This window comes from Cherax quadricarinatus, chromosome 4 (genome assembly GCF_038502225.1).
Source record: "Cherax quadricarinatus isolate ZL_2023a chromosome 4, ASM3850222v1, whole genome shotgun sequence".
Lineage (NCBI taxonomy): Eukaryota > Metazoa > Arthropoda > Malacostraca > Decapoda > Parastacidae > Cherax > Cherax quadricarinatus.
The window spans coordinates 7,785,358-7,809,856 of NC_091295.1; the positions used below are offsets into that span (position 1 = coordinate 7,785,358).

Genomic DNA, 24,499 nt, shown 5'->3' on the forward strand with positions numbered 1-24,499 from the left:
TTCTCCAACTAATTAAAGATTCAACCCACTGACGGAGGATCAAGTCTCCAGCGTTTCACACAACTTCAGGTGTTGAAAAAAGAGTAGAGGACTTACTGTTAGACATCACACCAGAGGCGGATATTACCACTATTACATCAGTGGCTTATATTGGCCTGGCAAGTACTGGAACTGCCCCCAGGAACCTAGCAAGTCCTTGTGCCAGACACTGTACCACGAACGACACGCAGTATGGAACCCACACCAAATCAATCACATATAAATATTGATGTCTAAAGGTTAGCAGCTAGACTGATCGTAGGAGTGAGAGCATGAAGTATGAGACAAGACTAAAGGAACTAAACCCATCGTTACAAAGAACGACAGGGTTAGGGATTTTGTGACAACGACTGACAAGTTACTTACTGTATTTGAAGGTATCAACAGAATGCACAATCTGATGTGAGAGGGACCAGAATAAGAAGTAAATATGAACATCCTGATGAACCACAGTGCTGTGGGCAAACACTTCTTCAGTGGAAGCTTAGTATAAAAAGTAAGAATGTAATCACACTCTTATTTCCATTAGGGCTCCTTCAATCTTGTTTCCCAGGATGCGACCTACAACAATCAACTAACACCCGGATACCTATTTACCGCTAGGTGAACAAGAACAGCAGGTGCAAAGAAACATGCCTAGCTTTTCCACTCGTGCTGGGGATCGAGCCCCAGTCCTTCAGTGAGCGAAATGAGACTCTGGAGTTTATCTGGAGAGAGTTCCAGGGGTCAACGCCCCCGCGGCCCGGTCTGTGACCAGGCCTCCTTAGGTCAGTGTCCCAGGATGCGACCCACACCAGTCGACTAACACCCAGGTACCCATTTTACTGATGGGGAACATAGACAACAGGTGGAAAGAAACACGTCCAATGTTTCTACTCTGGCTGGGAATCGAACCCAGGCCCTCGTCGTGTGAAGCGAGAGCGTTAACCACCAGGCCACCAGAGCCCCTTAAAAGTTAAAAAAAAAAAAAAAGATAGAACCCAAGAGACTAGATCAACTACGACTGTCGAGTTGTAAGATCAATTTGGTGGTTTAAAAGCAATAACTCAACCTCCAGCAAGCAAGACCCGGCAAGTACCGTCAAATATTAAGTGGTGAAAATGCCTCCTAGCTTATCATTTTGCAAGAAAACATTAATAAACAACACACTCCTGCTCTCCCACCTTTACTCGAGACATTCCCAGAACTTAAATATTTATGATTATATCTTCTGGCAAGACATGAGTCTGCGGCGAGGTGTGGGCTGGGCCAGGGATCAAAGTGGGCTGGGAAGGGCACGTGTGGATGTAATGAAATGGTGGGCTGACTGTGGGTCTTGTGTGTGTGTTGAGCATTGGTGGTGTTGGCTGACGGTCCCCTGCAGGTGTGGTGGGTTGACTGACGGTCCCCTGCAGGTGTGGTGGGTTGACTGACGGTCCCCTGCAGGTGTGGTGTATTGATTGAAGGTTTCGTGCAGGTGTCAGAGGCTCTTATGATGAATCTTGTGCAGGTGTGATATGCCTCAGCATGTAGAACCAACATCCTGAGTGAACAGAGGAAGGGGAAACTCAGTGGATAAAAGATTGAACCAGCACCACCATACCCGCACTCTTAATAAATTAAAACATCAAACCCACTTTTGTAACGCTGTTATTCTTTAACGCTAAGCCGGCCGAAATTTGTCTTGTTCTTTGTCTTCTCACGTCCCTTCCTGTGTTTGTTTTCTTCCCTCCTCTGCTAACCACAAGATACTTTCTAACGCTTGTCAACACTTGGGTTGTAGGTCCCCTGGGACACGGCCTCAGGCAGTTCGCTCAGGGAGAAATATTGATGGTCCGGTGGTGGTGTAGCTGTTGCACCACCATTACTACACCTGCTTTACCACCACCGCCACCCTCAATGATCAAACACACACACACACACACACCGTAATATGGATGGTGGGTGGGTGTGGGCACCTCACGGCGCTAATCTCACGTATAATGTGGCCAAGATCACTGCTTCATCTCTCAGTATATTTGCTCTGCCTAGTGATAACTTCCTTACTAGTGCTACATCAAACATTGCATTGAATGCCTTATTACACATACACACATATAAGCGATAAAGTTACACTGTAGAAGGCATACTAGCCCACACCAAGCAGCTTTTACTCAAATCCAACCTCACCTTCACATTTGTTCAACCTATTTTGAAAGCTAACCAAGGAATACCCGTCATCATGCCCACGTATTTGCAACTCTGCAAATAATTCTGTAAACATTTCTCATATCCCAATAAATGCAATTTGAATTAATAAAATGTATAATGGTCGGTTCCATTATCTGCTGGACTAAGGCGAACTTATTCCTGAGTCTTAATAGTTCAGTTAAGTGAGACTGTTCATCCACCTGGGCAGACGATGACAACTAAATGAAGAAAATCCAACCAGCCGTGAGGCAACTATTTCAACCTAAATAACCCCCTCTACTTATACATTTTCGTTCAGCTCGAACTTCAAGACGACCACCACCATTAACATCACCACCATCTACTACCCACCACCAGAACACCATCACTACCACCACCACAGTAACTCTGTCTTCCAGTAGAACAAGATTCACACTCGCCTGAGTGGACAGTGCCGCCCTCAGAGCTTCACCTGAGTGGGCTAGGCCGCCCACAGTGCTGTATCCAGGTGGACAACACCGCCCACGGAGCTACACACTCAGAGGTCATTCTAGTTTGACGTTTTCAATGAAGCTGGCGAGGCTGTTGCCTTCTTATTGCTTCATCAACCCGCTGTGGCAGACTACCTTCAACGTCACTCCACCTGCAAACATTCCTCAACTTTCTTTATCAACCAGTGTTGACCTGTAGAAACGTAGACCTGTAACTAGGTTGACCTGTGGTAAAGTTGACCTGTAGTGAGGGTGATCTGTAGTGAGGTTAACCTGTACTAAGGTTGACCTGTAGTGAGGTTGACCTGTAGTGAGGTTGACCTGTAGTGAAGTTGATCTCTACTGAGGTTGACCTTTAGTGAGGCTGACCTTTGGTGACGTGGGTAGACTTTTATCCTCAGGAAGTCGACATTTTTCATCTCATGATATTGATCTTCGTGATGCTGTGATATTGTCGCTTCGATGCTCATCCTTCCGCTTGCGTGACCCCGTGTGGCCTCCACACCTGACCCGCCTTGACACCTTAGCACGTCGCTAGGTAAGCCAGCTGCTACCCTGGCAAGCTATAGGAACATCAACCACAGTCGCTGTTGCCATGGCAAGCCACAGAAACGTCAACTTAACCCACCTTCCACTGTCAAGACAGAGCGCCTTGTGCCCTGGGTACAGGGCACAAACACACGGTATTGGACTCTGGCATGCTGGGTGACTGGCACCAACAGGTCAGATACAATACAATACATGCCATGGCATTAAGGGCGGACTTAATTTAATGTCTTACAGACAACTTAATACTAGAGAAATTGATCATAGTTTGTTTAAATTATACATCCGTTTTTATTTATAGCAGACAGTAAGTTTACTCAAATTACAATCTGGGGATATTACATTGGGACAAGTTGAGAGTATTTTGTAGGTTGTGTATATCAATAGTAAATATTTATATTATATTATGGGAATATAATATTGAGCGTTGGTGAAAGTAGTTTACAGTATGAGAATACTACAATTAGGTGTAAGGCAGTATAGTTTAGGGCAGGTATTTATAATACAATCTAGTAGTATTAAGTAATGTATGAACTTTGGGTATGTAAATTTTGAAGTGTTAAGATTTAGGTAATTGGGAGATCTTTTGGCAAATTTAAGTATTGAGTATTTAGTTTAAGGTGAGTAGATGGTTTTTGAGAAGTCTTAAAATGATGTTCTGACCGGGTTACTTTAATATTTACTGGTAATGAATTCCAAATTTTGGGGCCCTTTATGTGCATAGAGTTTTTACACAGTGTGATATGGACACGAGGTATATCAAAAAGTGATCTATGTCTTGTGTTATGGTCGTGTGTCCTGTTAAGGTTGGTGAGGAGAAGTTTGAGTGGAGGGTTTATGTTTGAGTGTGGTGTTCTATGTATGTAGTAGGCACATGAATAAGAATGGATGTTGTTCATGGTGAGCAGATTTAGACTTCTGAATATTGGTGGAGTATGATGTCTGGAGTGGGAATTTGTTATCATTCTGACTGCTGCCTTTTGCTAGGTTATTAGTGGTTTTAGGTGATTTAATGTTGTTGATCCCTATGCACAAATTCCATATGTGAGATAAGGGTAGATGAGTGAATGATACAGTGCCAGGAGAGCTGATTGTGGAACATAGTACAGTATCTTTGATAGTATGCCTACTGTCTTAGAGATTTTCTTGTAAATGTGTTGTATATGTGTCTGGAATTTGAGGCTACTGTCAAGGTGGATTCCAATTAATTTTCCCTCTGTGAGTCTTGTGATGGGTGATCCGTTTAGCGTTATGTTAAGTGGAACATTTGTGGCTCCGTCTCCAAACTGAATGAAATAGGTTTTGTCAGTATTGAAAGTAAGCTTATTAGTCATCATCCAGGTAGATATTGTCTGCAATTCAGCATTAACAGTGTTGGCGAGTATGACTGGGTTTGCTGACATGAAGGCTTCTGTATCGAGTGTGAGCAATAGCAGACGCCTATCTCACAGTGATCTTTCCTGAAGCCTTGTCTGTGGGTATATTCCAAATAGGTGGTCCCAACAGACAAGCAACAGTTACCCGGGACATAAGTGTTTGGTCGTCTATCAGCAGGAATATCAACTGAAGCACAGCGCCGCATCCACAGGGAAGACTAAGGGGCCTTAATCCTCTTTCCCTCCAGAGGCAAATACATTTTTTTAAATATGGTTAATTTTTCACTAAATTGACCAGTGACCACGAAATCACGATGTTTCTTCAAAACTGAAGATATCATTCGTTTTATTTCACAAGTGTCAATATTTTGTAGCATCGCCCATCCCTACATAACAATCATCACGATGATAGCACCAATGTTGCCAGTGGTAATACTAACTTACTTGTATTTTCTCGGGATTGTTTCTACCTAACTTGGTGCGCAGATTAACCCTATAAATGAATAGCAGTGTGGAAAAATGACTGTAATATCTTTTAAACTGTAACACTGTTCAGTGCCCTGTAATCCGGTTTATTGAGTAACGTTCACAGCATGAGCTGCAGGTGCACAATAAACCAACGGCTCAGGTAGCACTCTCAAGCCTCTTCAAGATCCTCGTGTCACACTTAAGTGAAGGGTGCACAGATATAATGAAAATTGCTGTATACTTAAAGTAGACTACGAACACCCTTAAATAAAAAGTGGAAACTAGATAATAGAAGGAAAGATTACATTCTGTTCTGGGTACACTGTGCCACACCCGAGATGCGTGCCAGGTACCATACCTAAGATGGGTGCCAGGTACCATACCTAAGATGGGTGCCAGGTACCATACCTAAGATGGGTGCCAGGTACCATACCTGAGATGGGCACCAGGTACCATACCTAAGATGGGTGCCAGGTACCATACCTGAGATGGGCACCAGGTACCATACCTAAGATGGGTGCCAGGTACCATACCTGAGATGGGCACCAGGTACCATACCTAAGATGGGTGCCAGGTACCATACCTGAGATGGGCACCAGGTACCATACCTAAGGTGGGCACCAGGTACCATACCTGAGATGGGCACCAGGTACCATACCTGAGATGGGTACCAGGTACCATACCTGAGATGGGTACCAGGTACCATACCTGAGATGGGCACCAGGTACCATACCTGAGATGGGTACCAGGTACCATACCTGAGATGGGCACCAGGTACCATACCTGAGATGAGTACTAGGTATCATACCAGAGATGGGTACCAGGTACCATACTTGAGATGGGAACTAGGTACCATATCTGAGATGGGTACTAGGTATCATACCTGAGATGGGTACCAGGTACCATGCGTGAAATGAGTATTAGGTACCATACCTGAGATGGTACTAGGTACCATACCTGAGATGGGTACCAGGTACCATACCTGAGATGGTACTAGGTACCATACCTGAGAGGGTACCAGGTACCATACCTGAGATGGGTACCAGGTACCATACCTGAGATGGGAACTAGGTACTATATCTGAGATGGGTGCTAGGTATCATACCTGAGAGGGGTACCAGGTACCATGCCTGAAATGAGTACTAGGTACCATACCTGAGATGGTACTAGGTACTATACCTGAAATGAGTACTAGGTACCATACCTGAGATGGGTACTAGGTACCATATCTGAGATGGGTGCTATGTACCATACCTGAGATGGGTACTAGATATCATACCTGACATAGGTACTAGATGAAGACTGAGGCACTTATGCAACATATGGGACTCTTTATTAAGGAAACGTTTCGCCACACAGTGACTTCATCAGTCCAATACAAAACAAAGGGGTAAGAAGAGTACTGTAGTTTGAAGTAATCAGTCCCTCAGTCTGGAATCGATGTGTTCAGTCCATCAGTCTTATAGAAAGTACAGCACATGGCCGGAGAAGTGGCTTATGTACTGTAGTCAGGTGAGTGGAAGCAGGAGGAGGCGGGATCACAGTGGAACCATCCACTAGTGTAAGTAGGTCTTCGTCCAAAGGTTGGACAAGTGAACATTAAAATGGTATAAAATACCGACAGATTGTTAGGTAAGACACATATGCAACAGTTAGGTATCTTTATTTTGAAACGTTTCGCCTACACAGTAGGCTTCTTCAGTCGAGTACAGAAAAGTTGATAGAAGCAGAAGATACTTGGAGACAAGTATCTTCTGCTTCTATCAACTTTTCTGTACTCGACTGAAGAAGCCTACTGTGTAGGCGAAACGTTTCAAAATAAAGATACCTAACTGTTGCATATGTGTCTTACCTAACAATCTGTCGGTATTTTATACCATTTTAATGTTCATTCTGTCAGACACTGCAACACAAGGGTATCTTGGTACAGAGCATCTACTTCGACAACCTCTACTAGTGAGAACGGCTGGGTTTGAGAAGGACCTGCCCTCCCAAATCAACCTACGTCTCACCTCCTGGCACTATATAAGGCCCGATTCTTGTCACTTCAACTTCATATTGTTTCAGACAACGGAACAATGCTCTTCTCCAGACTGAGGGACTGACCACCTCAAAACTTTAAGGGTGATGGACTGATTACATCGTCTCCAAGTATCTTCTGCTTCTATCAACTTTTCTGTACTCGACTGAAGAAGCCTACTGTGTAGGCGAAACGTTTCAAAATAAAGATACCTAACTGTTGCATATGTGTTGGACAAGTGTTGAAGAATTCCTTGTATCAAGATCCCATGATGTTGCAGCGTCTTACACCTTTCTGTTTTGTATTGGACTGATGAAGCCACTGTGTGGCGAAACCTTTCCTTAATAAAGATTCCCATATGTTGCATAAGTGTCTCAATCTTCATCTTGTCGGTTTTCAAACTATTTATCACATAGGTACTAGGTACCATACCTGAGACAGGTACTAGGTACCATACCTAAGATGGATACTAGGTACCATGCCTGAGATGGGTACTAGGTACCATACCTAAGATAGGTACTAGGTACCATACCTGAGATGGGTACTAGGTACCATACCTGAGATGAATACTAGGTACCATACCTGAGATGGGTATTAGGTACCATACATGAGATGAGTACTAAGTACCATACCTGAGATGGGTACTAGGTACCATACCTGAGATGGGTACTAGGTACCATACCTGAGATGGGTACTAAGTACCATACCTGGCCTTCCTGGGTAACACAGTGCCTTTGTTTACAGATGCCTTGCCACGTGGATGCCACCTGTGTTAAGGCACTCCTCCTCACCTTGGTGGCCCTCGCTGCCTGCATTACCCCTGCAACCTCGCAGGTTAGTGCCATCTCCTAGGTCAGTGTCACTCAGCATTTCAGTGCCACCTAGCAGGTCAGTGCCACCTAGCGGGTCAGTGCCTTCGCATGTTCACACTGCCTCGTTTAGAATAAAAATTCGGATAACATTTCAGTACTTGCCTTGCCTGTTATAATATATTATCAGATATCTTACAATTCTCCCTAGCATAGCACACCCTAATAATTTCCCACATATTCTAATAACTTGCCCACTATAGATGTCAGGCTTATTGGACGGTAATTTGAAGTACTTACCTATGTCCTTTCTAAATCTAAATTTATCCAACTTAAATCCATTATTCCTGGTTCTTACCTGGTTCGACACCCTCAGTACTTTATTAATGTCTCCCTTGTTTATGCCCTCTGACATGTCACTCAGCATCCTGAAGGTATCAACATTATACAAACAACCCGCACACAGGAGAAACAAACTAGTGACAACGTTTCGAACCGACTTGGACCACTAACTAGTCACACCGAAACGTCGTCCTAAGTTTCTTTAGCCTATGTGCGAGTTTTTTTTTTTGTGTGTATATTGTTCCAGTCAGGGTATTGTGCCTTTTTATACTTGATGGTATCAACATTCATCTACTGTTTCCTAAGTGTTATTATTAATATTTCTGAGCACACACGTGCCCTTAATTCTTTTAGTTTGTATATTACTTCCACTGTATAAGACTGTGTCTGCTCTAAACACAGGTTCTTCCCTCTTATATTATTCTCTTCAAATTTTTCTTACTCGTCTCCTACCTAATTTTTATAGTGGGCCAGAAGAAGATAAATTATGTAACATCATAGTCACTAGTGAAATGGTTGTGAAGCAGATAGACCGACTGAAGCAAAATAAGTCACCGGGTCCTGATGAGGTTTTTTCAAGGGTTCTTAAGGAATGCAAAATGGAAGTCTGTGAACCATTAACTAATATTTTTAATTTATCTCTTCAAACAGGTGTAGTGTCTGATATGTGGAAGATGGCTAATGTAATTCCTATTTTTAAAACAGGGGACAAGTCGTTACCGTCAAATTACCGCCCAATAAGCCTGACCTCAATTGTAGGCAAGTTGCTAGAGTCAATTATAGCTGAGATTATAAGAAGCCATCTCGATAAGCATAGCTTGATTAATGATACTCAGCATGGATTCACAAGAGGCCGGTCTTGTCTAACTAATTTATTAACTTTCTTCAGTAAAGCTTTTGAGGCTGTTGACCACGATAAAGAATTTGATATTGTTTACTTAGATTTTAGTAAGGCATTTGATAGAGTTCCGCACCAAAGACTGTTGAAGAAAGTAGCAGCTCATGGCATTGGGGGAAGGGTGCTCTCGTGGATCGAGTCATGGCTCACAGACAGGAAGCAGAGAGTGTCCATAAATGGGGTTAAATCAGAGTGGGGATCAGTAACAAGTGGCGTTCCACAGGGATCAGTCTTGGGCCCGTTGTTGTTTATAATATATATCAATGATCTTGATGAAGGAATTGCTAGTGATATGAGCAAATTCGCCGATGACACGAAGATAGGTAGGATAATTGATTCAAACGTAGATGTTAGGGAACTTCAGGAGGATTTAGACAAACTCTACTCTTGGTCAGAAAAGTGGCAGATGCAGTTCAATGTAGATAAATGCAAGGTTCTGAAGCTCGGGAGTGTCCATAACCCTAGCACTTATAAGTTAAATAATGTAGAACTTAGCCATACAGATTGCGAAAAGGACTTGGGGGTTATGGTAAGCAGCAACCTTAAACCAAGACAGCAATGCCTAAGCGTACGTAATAAGGCAAATAGATTACTGGGATTTATATCAAGAAGTGTAAGCAACAGAAGTCCAGAGGTCATACTGCAGCTTTATAAATCATTAGTAAGGCCTCACCTAGATTATGCAGCTCAATTCTGGTCTCCATATTACAGAATGGACATAAATTCGTTAGAAAACATTCAGCGTAGGATGACTAAATTAATACATAGCATTAGAAATCTTCCTTATGAAGAAAGATTGAAGACTCTTAAGTTACATTCACTTGTTAGACGAAGAATGAGGGGAGACCTGATCGAAGTGTATAAGTGGAAGATAGGTATTAATAAAGGGGATATTAACAAGGTCTTGAGGATATCTCTCCAAGAGAGAACCCGCAGTAATGGATTTAAATTAGATAAGTTTAGATTTAGAAAGGACATAGGAAAGTATTGGTTTGGAAATAGGGTAGTTGATGAGTGGAACAGTCTACCTAGTTGGGTTATTGAGGCTAGGACTTTGGGTAGTTTCAAATTTAGGTTGGATAAGTACATGAGTGGGAGGGGTTGGATTTGAGTGGGACTTGCACATCGGAGCTTGTTTCTTGGGTGGCATTGAAAATTGGGTTGGTCAAATGTTTGTTAGTGGGATGAATTGTAAAGGACCTGCCTAGTATGGGCCAACAGGCCTCCTGCAGTGTTTCTCCTTTCTTATGTTCTTATGTTCTTTCATTCTAGATTTTTCTTGTAAAGTAAAAGGACACAAGTGCAACTAATGTGACATTTATTGTGGCAACGTTTCGCTCTCCAGGAGCTTTATCAAGCCATTGGTAATGGCTTGATAAAGCTCCTGGAGAGCGAAACGTTGCCACAATAAATGTCACATTAGATGCACTTGTGTCCTTTTACTTTACATATTGTCGGTAATTCTACCAACTTTATTAGATTTTTCTTATCAGTCTCTTCCATTCTAATTTTTTTACCCCAATCTCTTCCATTCTTGATTTTTCCCCCTAACACTTTTCCATTCTTGGTTTTCCCCCTAACACTCATCCATTCTAAAATATTTTTTTGTAACAGTCTATTCCATTATATTCCTGCAACCTCCATTTCTCATGTCTGTCTCTTGAACAACCAAACATCATTACAAGTCTTTTCATAAGAACATAAGAACATAAGAAAGGAGGAACACTGCAGAAGGCCTACTGGCCCATACGAGGCAGGTCCTTATCAAAACGACATCTACCTAAAGCTACTCAAGAAATAACTCCCGTACCCCTTGACACCAATCAAACCCAGCCCCTCCCACTCATATATTTGTCCAGTCTCTTCACACGTCAACTCTCTCCCCCTGACATCAATAGCTTTATAGTCTGAGTAAATTTAGCAACGTCTCTTCAGTTGAACTGCCAAGTTTGCCATAGAATCTCTCAGCTGTAAATATCTGGTATTTAATTTTTCATGGAAAATTGAGTTATTGCAGTTACCTGACATAGTACCAAGATGTCGCTTGTCTCTGCCTCGGAATAGCTCACTCACGTCATCATTCTCTAACACCTGAGTTCCTAACAAGACAAACACATTTAGTTTCATTTGTTCTCTATGTCCTACTTTCATAACGATTATTTCCTTCCTGCAGCACCAGAAGATACTCACACTCCACACACCACTTTTCTTTAGCACTACAAGATACACTCTTCGTTATCTGCCTACCTCCTCCTTCACTATTCTTAATGTAATAAAGTTGGTAGAATTACCGACAATATGTAAAGTAAAAGGACACAAGTGCAACTAATGTGACATTTATTGTGGCAACGTTTCGCTCTCCAGGAGCTTTATCAAGCCATTACAAACAATACATGGACACAGAGGGTATATAAAGGCTCAGAGTGAGGTGAATACTAGTGAGGTACCATTTCGATGTTCACTAGTGGTAGTAGTAGTAGTAGTAGTAGTAGTAATAGTGGTAGTGACAAAAGTAATACAATATGGTAGAGCAATTAATTCGTACATGAGTAAAAGGATATAAAAGCTATTACTTGGGTAACATAAAAATAGGTTGGACAAATATAAACTGGAATGAACATCAAAATGGTATACAATACCGACATGTTGTTAGGTAAGACACATATGCAACAGTTAGACAACTTTATTCCGAAACGTTTCGCCTACACAGTAGGCTTCTTCAGTCGAATACAGAAAGTAGGCAGGAACAGTAGAGATGTGAAGACGATGTAATCAGTCCATCACCCTTAAAGTCGTAGAATTTGAGGTTGTCAGTCCCTCGGCCTGGAGAAGTTCAGTTCCATAGTCAGGAACCATCTGAAGATCAAGCGACAGTGCGGAGACTTAAATACTGTCGGAAGGAGAGGTGCAGGGTAGTAGTAGTAGTAGTAGTAGTAGTAGTAGTAGTGAGAGGCAACTGAGAGGTCATGTCCCTCTCAAATCCAACCCTTCTCACTTGAAAAGCTTGTCCAAGGTGTTTTCTGTACCAAGATGCCACGTGTTGCAGTGTCTGACAAGATGAACATCAAAATGGTATACAATACCGACAGGTTGTTAGGTAAGACACATATGCAACAGTTAGACAACTTTATTCCGAAACGTTTCGCCTACACAGTAGGCTTCTTCAGTCGAATACAGAAAGTAGGCAGGAACAGTAGAGATGTGAAGACGATGTAATCAGTCCATCACCCTTAAAGTCGTAGAATTTGAGGTTGTCAGTCCCTCGGCCTGGAGAAGTTCAGTTCCATAGTCAGGAACCATCTGAAGATCAAGCGACAGTGCGGAGACTTAAATACTGTCGGAAGGAGAGGTGCAGGGTAGTAGTAGTAGTAGTAGTAGTAGTAGTAGTAGTAGTAGTAGTGAGAGGCAACTGAGAGGTCATGTCCCTCTCAAATCCAACCCTTCTCACTTGAAAAGCTTGTCCAAGGTGTTTTCTGTACCAAGATGCCACGTGTTGCAGTGTCTGACAAGATGAACATCAAAATGGTATACAATACCGACAGGTTGTTAGGTAAGACACATATGCAACAGTTAGACAACTTTATTCCGAAACGTTTCGCCTACACAGTAGGCTTCTTCAGTCGAATACAGAAAGTAGGCAGGAACAGTAGAGATGTGAAGACGATGTAATCAGTCCATCACCCTTAAAGTCGTAGAATTTGAGGTTGTCAGTCCCTCGGCCTGGAGAAGTTCAGTTCCATAGTCAGGAACCATCTGAAGATCAAGCGACAGTGCGGAGACTTAAATACTGTCGGAAGGAGAGGTGCAGGGTAGTAGTAGTAGTAGTAGTAGTAGTAGTAGTAGTAGTAGTAGTAGTGAGAGGCAACTGAGAGGTCATGTCCCTCTCAAATCCAACCCTTCTCACTTGAAAAGCTTGTCCAAGGTGTTTTCTGTACCAAGATGCCACGTGTTGCAGTGTCTGACAAGATGAACATCAAAATGGTATACAATACCGACAGGTTGTTAGGTAAGACACATATGCAACAGTTAGACAACTTTATTCCGAAACGTTTCGCCTACACAGTAGGCTTCTTCAGTCGAATACAGAAAGTAGGCAGGAACAGTAGAGATGTGAAGACGATGTAATCAGTCCATCACCCTTAAAGTCGTAGAATTTGAGGTTGTCAGTCCCTCGGCCTGGAGAAGTTCAGTTCCATAGTCAGGAACCATCTGAAGATCAAGCGACAGTGCGGAGACTTAAATACTGTCGGAAGGAGAGGTGCAGGGTAGTAGTAGTAGTAGTAGTAGTAGTAGTAGTAGTGTAGTAGTAGTGAGAGGCAACTGAGAGGTCATGTCCCTCTCAAATCCAACCCTTCTCACTTGAAAAGCTTGTCCAAGGTGTTTTCTGTACCAAGATGCCACGTGTTGCAGTGTCTGACAAGATGAACATCAAAATGGTATACAATACCGACAGGTTGTTAGGTAAGACACATATGCAACAGTTAGACAACTTTATTCCGAAACGTTTCGCCTACACAGTAGGCTTCTTCAGTCGAATACAGAAAGTAGGCAGGAACAGTAGAGATGTGAAGACGATGTAATCAGTCCATCACCCTTAAAGTCGTAGAATTTGAGGTTGTCAGTCCCTCGGCCTGGAGAAGTTCAGTTCCATAGTCAGGAACCATCTGAAGATCAAGCGACAGTGCGGAGACTTAAATACTGTCGGAAGGAGAGGTGCAGGGTAGTAGTAGTAGTAGTAGTAGTAGTAGTAGTAGTAGTAGGCAACTGAGAGGTCATGTCCCTCTCAAATCCAACCCTTCTCACTTGAAAAGCTTGTCCAAGGTGTTTTCTGTACCAAGATGCCACGTGTTGCAGTGTCTGACAAGATGAACATCAAAATGGTATACAATACCGACAGGTTGTTAGGTAAGACACATATGCAACAGTTAGACAACTTTATTCCGAAACGTTTCGCCTACACAGTAGGCTTCTTCAGTCGAATACAGAAAGTAGGCAGGAACAGTAGAGATGTGAAGACGATGTAATCAGTCCATCACCCTTAAAGTCGTAGAATTTGAGGTTGTCAGTCCCTCGGCCTGGAGAAGTTCAGTTCCATAGTCAGGAACCATCTGAAGATCAAGCGACAGTGCGGAGACTTAAATACTGTCGGAAGGAGAGGTGCAGGGTAGTAGTAGTAGTAGTAGTAGTAGTAGTAGTAGTAGTAGTAGTAGTGAGAGGCAACTGAGAGGTCATGTCCCTCTCAAATCCAACCCTTCTCACTTGAAAAGCTTGTCCAAGGTGTTTTCTGTACCAAGATGCCACGTGTTGCAGTGTCTGACAAGATGAACATCAAAATGGTATACAATACCGACAGGTTGTTAGGTAAGACACATATGCAACAGTTAGACAACTTTATTCCGAAACGTTTCGCCTACACAGTAGGCTTCTTCAGTCGAATACAGAAAGTAGGCATGAACAGTAGAGATGTGAAGACGATGTAATCAGTCCATCACCCTTAAAGTCGTAGAATTTGAGGTTGTCAGTCCCTCGGCCTGGAGAAGTTCAGTTCCATAGTCAGGAACCATCTGAAGATCAAGCGACAGTGCGGAGACTTAAATACTGTCGGAAGGAGAGGTGCAGGGTAGTAGTAGTAGTAGTAGTAGTAGTAGTAGTAGTAGTAGAGTGAGGCAACTGAGAGGTCATGTCCCTCTCAAATCCAACCCTTCTCACTTGAAAAGCTTGTCCAAGGTGTTTTCTGTACCAAGATGCCACGTGTTGCAGTGTCTGACAAGATGAACATCAAAATGGTATACAATACCGACAGGTTGTTAGGTAAGACACATATGCAACAGTTAGACAACTTTATTCCGAAACGTTTCGCCTACACAGTAGGCTTCTTCAGTCGAATACAGAAAGTAGGCAGGAACAGTAGAGATGTGAAGACGATGTAATCAGTCCATCACCCTTAAAGTCGTAGAATTTGAGGTTGTCAGTCCCTCGGCCTGGAGAAGTTCAGTTCCATAGTCAGGAACCATCTGAAGATCAAGCGACAGTGCGGAGACTTAAATACTGTCGGAAGGAGAGGTGCAGGGTAGTAGTAGTAGTAGTAGTAGTAGTAGTAGTAGTAGTAGTAGTAGTAGTGAGAGGCAACTGAGAGGTCATGTCCCTCTCAAATCCAACCCTTCTCACTTGAAAAGCTTGTCCAAGGTGTTTTCTGTACCAAGATGCCACGTGTTGCAGTGTCTGACAAGATGAACATCAAAATGGTATACAATACCGACAGGTTGTTAGGTAAGACACATATGCAACAGTTAGACAACTTTATTCCGAAACGTTTCGCCTACACAGTAGGCTTCTTCAGTCGAATACAGAAAGTAGGCAGGAACAGTAGAGATGTGAAGACGATGTAATCAGTCCATCACCCTTAAAGTCGTAGAATTTGAGGTTGTCAGTCCCTCGGCCTGGAGAAGTTCAGTTCCATAGTCAGGAACCATCTGAAGATCAAGCGACAGTGCGGAGACTTAAATACTGTCGGAAGGAGAGGTGCAGGGTAGTAGTAGTAGTAGTAGTAGTAGTAGTAGTAGTAGTAGTAGTAGTGAGAGGCAACTGAGAGGTCATGTCCCACTCAAATCCAACCCTTCTCACTTGAAAAGCTTGTCCAAGGTGTTTTCTGTACCAAGATGCCACGTGTTGCAGTGTCTGACAAGATGAACATCAAAATGGTATACAATACCGACAGGTTGTTAGGTAAGACACATATGCAACAGTTAGACAACTTTATTCCGAAACGTTTCGCCTACACAGTAGGCTTCTTCAGTCGAATACAGAAAGTAGGCAGGAACAGTAGAGATGTGAAGACGATGTAATCAGTCCATCACCCTTAAAGTCGTAGAATTTGAGGTTGTCAGTCCCTCGGCCTGGAGAAGTTCAGTTCCATAGTCAGGAACCATCTGAAGATCAAGCGACAGTGCGGAGACTTAAATACTGTCGGAAGGAGAGGTGCAGGGTAGTAGTAGTAGTAGTAGTAGTAGTAGTAGTAGTAGTAGTAGTGAGAGGCAACTGAGAGGTCATGTCCCTCTCAAATCCAACCCTTCTCACTTGAAAAGCTTGTCCAAGGTGTTTTCTGTACCAAGATGCCACGTGTTGCAGTGTCTGACAAGATGAACATCAAAATGGTATACAATACCGACAGGTTGTTAGGTAAGACACATATGCAACAGTTAGACAACTTTATTCCGAAACGTTTCGCCTACACAGTAGGCTTCTTCAGTCGAATACAGAAAGTAGGCAGGAACAGTAGAGATGTGAAGACGATGTAATCAGTCCATCACCCTTAAAGTCGTAGAATTTGAGGTTGTCAGTCCCTCGGCCTGGAGAAGTTCAGTTCCATAGTCAGGAACCATCTGAAGATCAAGCGACAGTGCGGAGACTTAAATACTGTCGGAAGGAGAGGTGCAGGGTAGTAGTAGTAGTAGTAGTAGTAGTAGTAGTAGTAGTAGTAGTAGTGAGAGGCAACTGAGAGGTCATGTCCCTCTCAAATCCAACCCTTCTCACTTGAAAAGCTTGTCCAAGGTGTTTTCTGTACCAAGATGCCACGTGTTGCAGTGTCTGACAAGATGAACATCAAAATGGTATACAATACCGACAGGTTGTTAGGTAAGACACATATGCAACAGTTAGACAACTTTATTCCGAAACGTTTCGCCTACACAGTAGGCTTCTTCAGTCGAATACAGAAAGTAGGCAGGAACAGTAGAGATGTGAAGACGATGTAATCAGTCCATCACCCTTAAAGTCGTAGAATTTGAGGTTGTCAGTCCCTCGGCCTGGAGAAGTTCAGTTCCATAGTCAGGAACTATCTGAAGATCAAGCGACAGTGCGGAGACTTAAATACTGTCATCTTGTCAGACACTGCAACACGTGGCATCTTGGTACAGAAAACACCTTGAACAAGCTTTTCAAGTGAGAAGTAGGATAGAGGGAGACCTAGTAGTAGTAGTAGTAGTAGTAGTACTACTACTACTACTACTACTACCCTGCACCTCTCCTTCCGACAGTATTTAAGTCTCCGCACTGTCGCTTGATCTTCAGATGGTTCCTGACTATGGAACTGAACTTCTCCAGGCCGAGGGACTGACAACCTCAAATTCTACGACTTTAAGGGTGATGGACTGATTACATCGTCTTCACATCTCTACTGTTCCTGCCTACTTTCTGTATTCGACTGAAGAAGCCTACTGTGTAGGCGAAACGTTTCGGAATAAAGTTGTCTAACTGTTGCATATGTGTCTTACCTAACAACCTGTCGGTATTGTATACCATTTTGATGTTCATCTTGTCAGACACTGCAGTTTGGAGGACATGAGCTGTGAGTGACGCCGCTGCACTGCTGCTACTGCTGCCTGGCTGCGCTGCCTGCGCCTCTCGCCGACGACGCTGTCGCGATCGGGCGGTTCTGACTGTGGAACAGACTCCGGGCCGGTTGTTCAATTGGCTGAGGTGATGAACTACATCGTCTTCACGTCTACTGTTCCTGCCTGCTCTGTATTCGACGAAGCTGCGTGTGAGCGAAGCGTTTCGGGTCAAGATGATCTGGCTGTGCATGTGTGCTAACTGACTTGTCGGTATTGTATGCCATTTTGATGTTCGTCTTGTCGAACTACTACATGCATGACATCTTATTTGGACAAGCTTTCAGTGAGGGAAGTGTTGAATTTGAAGGGACGCTGACTTCTCGTGATCTCACTGCTACTACTACTGCTACTGCCCTGCACCTGCTTCCGGCGGTATTTCAGTCTTTTAGCTTCTGATCTTCGAATGATTCCTGACTATGGAACTGGGCTCTCCAGTGCGAAAACTGACAACCTACGACTGAGTGATGAACTGATTACATCGTCTTCACATCTCTACTGTTCACTACTTTCTGTATTCGACTGAAGAAACCTGCTGTGTGAGCGAAACGTTTCGGAATAGAAGTTGATCTAACTATTGCATATGTGTCTTACTAAACTATTAATACTGTTGATGTTCATCTTACTGTCGAATTGCTACAGCTTTGTGTGTCTTGGCTTGCAGAAAAACTTACCTTGAACAAGCTTTCAAGTGAGAAGTGTTGAATTTGAAGGGACATGTTCTACTCAGTGACCTCTCACTACTACTACTACTACTACTACTACTACTACTACTACCTGCATAGCTGGACGGTATTTTGGTCTCGCTGTCTTGATATCTTGAATAGTTCTGATATGGGAACTGAACTTCTCAAGCCGAACTGACAACCTCAATTACGACTTTAAGTGATGGACTGAACCACATCGTCTTCACATCTCTACTGTTCCTGCCTACTTTCTGTATTCGACTGAAGAAGCCTACTGTGTAGGCGAAACGTTTCGGAATAAAGTTGTCTAACTGTTGCATATGTGTCTTACCTAACATGCGTATATGTGTTCATTGAGGCGGGTGTCGAGGTTTCTTGCTGTTTCACCTACGTAGATCTTGTCACAGCCTCCACAGGGTATAGTGTAAACTCTTGCGTTGACTGGTTCGTGGTGCTTGGGTATTGTCCTGGTTAGATCCTTTATTGAAGTGGTAGAAGCGATGGCGACTCTGGTGTTAGCTTGTGAAAGTACTTTTGAGACGTTTAGTGCAACCTGGCTGTTGGGAAGAATTATAACTTTGTTGGGAGCGGTGTTGGTGCGTGGAGAATTGATGATCTGAAGAGCTCTTTTCTTGAAAGTTAAGACACATGTGCAACATCTGGATATCTTTATTGTAGTAGACGTTTCGCCATCCAGTGGCTTTATCAATACAGATTCTAGGACATAATAGGAAGACAGTAGAACTATATACAAAAGATGAGGTAATCAGTCCCTCGGCCTTGGGACTGATTACCTCATCTTTTGTATATAGTTCTACTGTCTTCCTATTATGTCCTAGAATCTGTATTGATAAAGCCACTGGATGGCGAAACGTCTACTACAATAAAGATATCCAGATGTTGCACATGTGTCTTAACTTTCATATTGTCGGTATTTTATACCTTTCTTGCACAGCTCTTTTCTTGCAGTCTTTGATGAAAAAAGAAGGAAATTGTAACTCAGTGAATGTTTGGTGAATGTAAGTACATTCCTCGTCGAGAAACTCAGGACTACAAATTCGGTATGCTCTTAGGAAAAACCCGATGATGATGCCTCTTTTGGTCTTGGCATCTTGACTGGAATAGAAGTGTGTGAGATCATTTTTATTGGTGGGTTTCCGATAAACTTGAAATCTTAGGTTGTTGTCTACTTTGTGAATGAGGACGTCGAGGAAAGGTAGCTTGTCATTGGACAAGCAACCCTAAACCAGCACACATGTATGGTTTACCCAAGACCCATAAACACAATATTCCTCTCAGACCAATCACGTCAGGAATAGGCAGTGCTCCACACAAACTAGCCGGAGTTCTTGCCAAACATCTTTCCTGCCTTCTGGGGACCATCAGCCCCGCTCATCTTAAACACTCAGGCGACCTTCTCAACCGCATCCGTAACCTCTCCATCCGTAACAAGAAACTAAGCAGTTTGGATGTGACTTCCCTCTTCACAAAAGTACCTACCAAAAAAGCCATCGAAGTTCTACGACGTAAAGTCAACCAGGACCTTAATCTTCCTTTACCTCCCGGAGATTTTGTTGACTTGATTGAACTCTGTGTTAACTTCAACTGTTTTTCCTTCAATAACAAACTCTACAAACAAACCTACGGCATGGGAATGGGGTCCCCAATAAGTGCCGTCCTAGCCAACTTATACATGGAACACCTAGAGTCCGAACACTTCGCCAAAATCATCCCTTCAAGCGTCACTTGGTTACGTTACGTGGACGATGTCCTCGTAATAACTCCAAAACGTTTTGATGTACGGGATCTTCAGGCAAGGCTCAACGCAGTTGAACCAGCGATTCAGTTTACACTAGAAGAAGAGTCCAATGACAAGCTACCTTTCCTCGACGTCCTCATTCACAAAGTAGACAACAACCTAAGATTTCAAGTTTATCGGAAACCCACCAATAAAAATGATCTCACACACTTCTATTCCAGTCAAGATGCCAAGACCAAAAGAGGCATCATCATCGGGTTTTTCCTAAGAGCATACCGAATTTGTAGTCCTGAGTTTCTCGACGAGGAATGTACTTACATTCACCAAACATTCACTGAGTTACAATTTCCTTCTTTTTTCATCAAAGACTGCAAGAAAAGAGCTCTTCAGATCATCAATTCTCCACGCACCAACACCGCTCCCAACAAAGTTATAATTCTTCCCAACAGCCAGGTTGCACTAAACGTCTCAAAAGTACTTTCACAAGCTAACACCAGAGTCGCCATCGCTTCTACCACTTCAATAAAGGATCTAACCAGGACAATACCCAAGCACCACGAACCAGTCAACGCAGGAGTTTACACTATACCCTGTGGAGGCTGTGACAAGATCTACGTAGGTGAAACAGCAAGAAACCTCGACACCCGCCTCAATGAACACATATACGCATGTAGGAACGACAACTTAAACAACGCCTGTGTACAACACCGAAATTCCACCAATCATCTTATGAAATTCAGAGACGCCCAATTAGTGATAAAAGAAACTAATTTCCGCACACGCAAGTGCCTTGAATCAGCACTGATTGCTGTTTCGAATACAATTAAACAAAACAACGGCAGCTTCACCATCTCCGAAGTCTTAGCAAGAATCCTCCTGAAAACAGTAAACCCTGCCATCACATAGTCTCTCCTGTTATACTACACAAAGCACAGAGAGTGAACACTGAAACAAGCTGCCTCATTCCAGTTTATATTTGTCCAACCTATTTTTATGTTACCCAAGTAATAGCTTTTATATCCTTTTACTCATGTACGAATTAATTGCTCTACCATATTGTATTACTTTTGTCACTACCACTATTACTACTACTACTACTACTACTACCACTAGTGAACATCGAAATGGTACCTCACTAGTATTCACCTCACTCTGAGCCTTTATATACCCTCTGTGTCCATGTATTGTTTGTAATGGCTTGATAAAGCTCCTGGAGAGCGAAACGTTGCCACAATAAATGTCACATTAGTTGCACTTGTGTCCTTTTACTTTACTATTCTTAATCTTCATTCCTATCATTCCTAACACAAATGTTGTCGTCTCTTCTAAATATCATCACTGATGAGGAATTAGACACATGTACAATACCTGAGTATATATGAAATAAAGATACCCAGGTGTCTCATTCCTCATCTTGTAGGAATTGTGTACCATTATTGTAATGATTCCTATCATTCCCATCAGGTTGCTGTTGTTCTCTCTCTCTCTCCCCTGAACAATGATGTTTTTTTTTATTATTATTATCACACTGGCCGATTCCCACCAAGGCAGGGTGGCCCAAAAAAGAAAAACTTTCACCATCATTCACTCCATCACTGTCTTGCCAGAAGGGTGCTTTACACTACAGTTTTTAAACTGCAACATTAACACCCCTCCTTCAGAGTGCAGGCACTGTACTTCCCATCTCCAGGACTCAAGTCCGGCCTGCCGGTTTCCCTGAACCCCTTCATAAATGTTACTTTGCTCACACTCCAACAGCACGTCAAGTATTAAAAACCATTTGTCTCCATTCACTCCTATCAAACACGCTCACGCATACCTGCTGGAAGTCCAAGCCCCTCGCACACAAAACCTCCTTTACCCCCTCTCTCCAACCTTTCCTAGGCCGACCCCTACCCCGCCTTCCTTCCACTACAGACTGATACACTCTTGAAGTCATTCTGTTTCGCTCCATTTTCTCTACATGTCCGAACCACTTCAACAACCCTTCCTCAGCCCTCTGGACAACAGTTTTGGTAATCCCGCACCTCCTCCTAACTTCCAAACTACGAATTCTCTGCATTATATTCACACCACACATTGCCCTCAGACATGACATCTCCACTGCCTCCAGCCTTCTCCTCGCTGCAACATTCATCACCCATGCTTCACACCCATATAAGAGCGTTGGTAAAACTATACTCTCATACATTCCCCTCTTTGCCTCCAAGGACAAAGTTCTTTGTCTCCACAGACTCCTAAGTGCACCACTCACTCTTTTTCCCTCATCAATTCTATGATTCACCTCATCTTTCATAGACCCATCCGCTGACACGTCCACTCCCAAATATCTGAATACATTCACCTCCTCCATACTCTCTCCCTCCAATCTGATATCCAATCTTTCATCACCTAATCTTTTTGTTATCCTCATAACCTTACTCTTTCCTGTATTCACCTTTAATTTTCTTCTTTTGCACATCCTACCAAATTCATCCACCAATCTCTGCAACTTCTCTTCAGAATCTCCCAAGAGCACAGTGTCATCAGCAATGATGTACATTCTCATAATCCTACTTGAAAATTTTCAGCTTAATCAGCGCCTTTTTTTTTAGCTCGGCTGTCCGCTGAGGACCTTTCAAGGATGATTGAGTCTTCCAGGGTTCACGCTCACACCAATCACTCACGCAAAAGTCGTGAGGGGTGCATCTGGCTGTTAGGTGGTAATTAACGTGAGGTGAAAACCATGTGGAAACAGTGCTGATAAAAGGCAGGGATTAAGGCTGTTGTGGAAGTACTGAGGTGCGGTGGGAGATACTCAGACATTATAAGATGTACCACCGCGTTGTAGGTGCTACCGCGTTGTAGGTGCTACCGCGTTGTAGGTGCTACTACTACAGCGCTGTTGGGAGCAACACCGCATTGCATGATAAACCACTCGTTGTATAAGACGCCATCGCAATGCATGATAAACCACTCGTATAAGACGCCACCGCAATGCATGATAAACCACTCGTTGTTTAAGACGCCACCGCATTGCATGATAAACCACTCGTTGTTTAAGACGCCATCGCAATGCATGATAAACCACTCGTTGTTTAAGACGTCACCGCATTGCATGGTAAACCACTCGTTGTATAAGACGCCATCGCAATGAATGATAAACCACTCGTTGTATAAGACGCCATCGCAATGCATGATAAACCACTCGTTGTTTAAGACGCCACCGCAATGCATGATAAACCACTCGTTGTATAAGACGCCACCGCATTGCATGATAAACCACTCGTTGTATAAGACGCCATCGCAATGCATGATAAACCACTCGTTGTATAAGACGCCACCGCATTGCATGATAAACCACTCGTTGTTTAAGATGCCATCGCAATGCATGATAAACCACTCGTTGTATAAGACGCCACCGCAATGTATGATAAACCACTCGTTGTATAAGACGCCACCGCAATGCATGATAAACCACTCGTTGTATAAGACGCCACCGCAATGTATGATAAACCACTCGTTGTATAAGACGCCACCGCAATGTATGATAAACCACTCGTTGTATAAGACGCCACCGCATTGCATGATAAACCACTCGTTGTATAAGACGCCAACGCAATGCATGATAAACCACTCGTTGTATAAGACGCCACCGCATTGCATGATAAACCACTCGTTGTATAAGACACCACCGCATTGCATGATAAACCACTCGTTGTATAAGACACCACCGCATTGCATGATAAACCACTCGTTGTATAAGACGCCACCGCATTGCATGATAAACCACTCGTTGTATAAGACACCACCGCATTGCATGATAAACCACTCGTTGTATAAGACACCACCGCATTGCATGATAAACCACTCGTTGTATAAGACGCCACCGCATTGCATGATAAACCACTCGTTGTATAAGACGCCACCGCAATGTATGATAAACCACTCGTTGTATAAGACGCCACCGCAATGTATGATAAACCACTCGTTGTATAAGACGCCACCGCAATGTATGATAAACCACTCGTTGTATAAGACGCCACCGCATTGCATGATAAACCACTCGTTGTATAAGACGCCATCGCAATGCATGATAAACCACTCGTTGTATAAGACGCCACCGCATTGCATGATAAACCACTCGTTGTATAAGACACCACCGCATTGCATGATAAACCACTCGTTGTATAAGACGCCACCGCATTGCATGATAAACCACTCGTTGTATAAGACACCACCGCATTGCATGATAAACCACTCGTTGTATAAGACACCACCGCATTGCATGATAAACCACTCGTTGTATAAGACGCCACCGCATTGCATGATAAACCACTCGTTGTATAAGACGCCACCGCAATGTATGATAAACCACTCGTTGTATAAGACGCCACCGCAGTGCATGAAGCAGCGTCGCTTTGTATAAGGTGCCACCACGGTGACCTTAGAAGCTGACCCAGCATCCGAAAGGGTTTGGAATCTCATCAGGAAAAAGAGCATGAGAGTACCAGCACCCATAGTATCTTCAAAGTCTTACAGAAAAAA

General features: G+C 43.1%; 1 protein-coding gene across 1 annotated transcript in view; it reads left to right on the plus strand.

The window, feature by feature from the left end:
* The window catches only part of LOC128684309 (uncharacterized), an 80,408-nt gene that overhangs the window by 46,017 nt on the left and 9,892 nt on the right, over positions 1–24,499 (plus strand). The window contains exon 2 of the mRNA XM_053770476.2: positions 7,833–7,922. Within this exon, the coding sequence (XP_053626451.1) occupies positions 7,833–7,922 (90 nt within the window). The remainder of the gene's footprint in view (positions 1–7,832; positions 7,923–24,499) is intronic.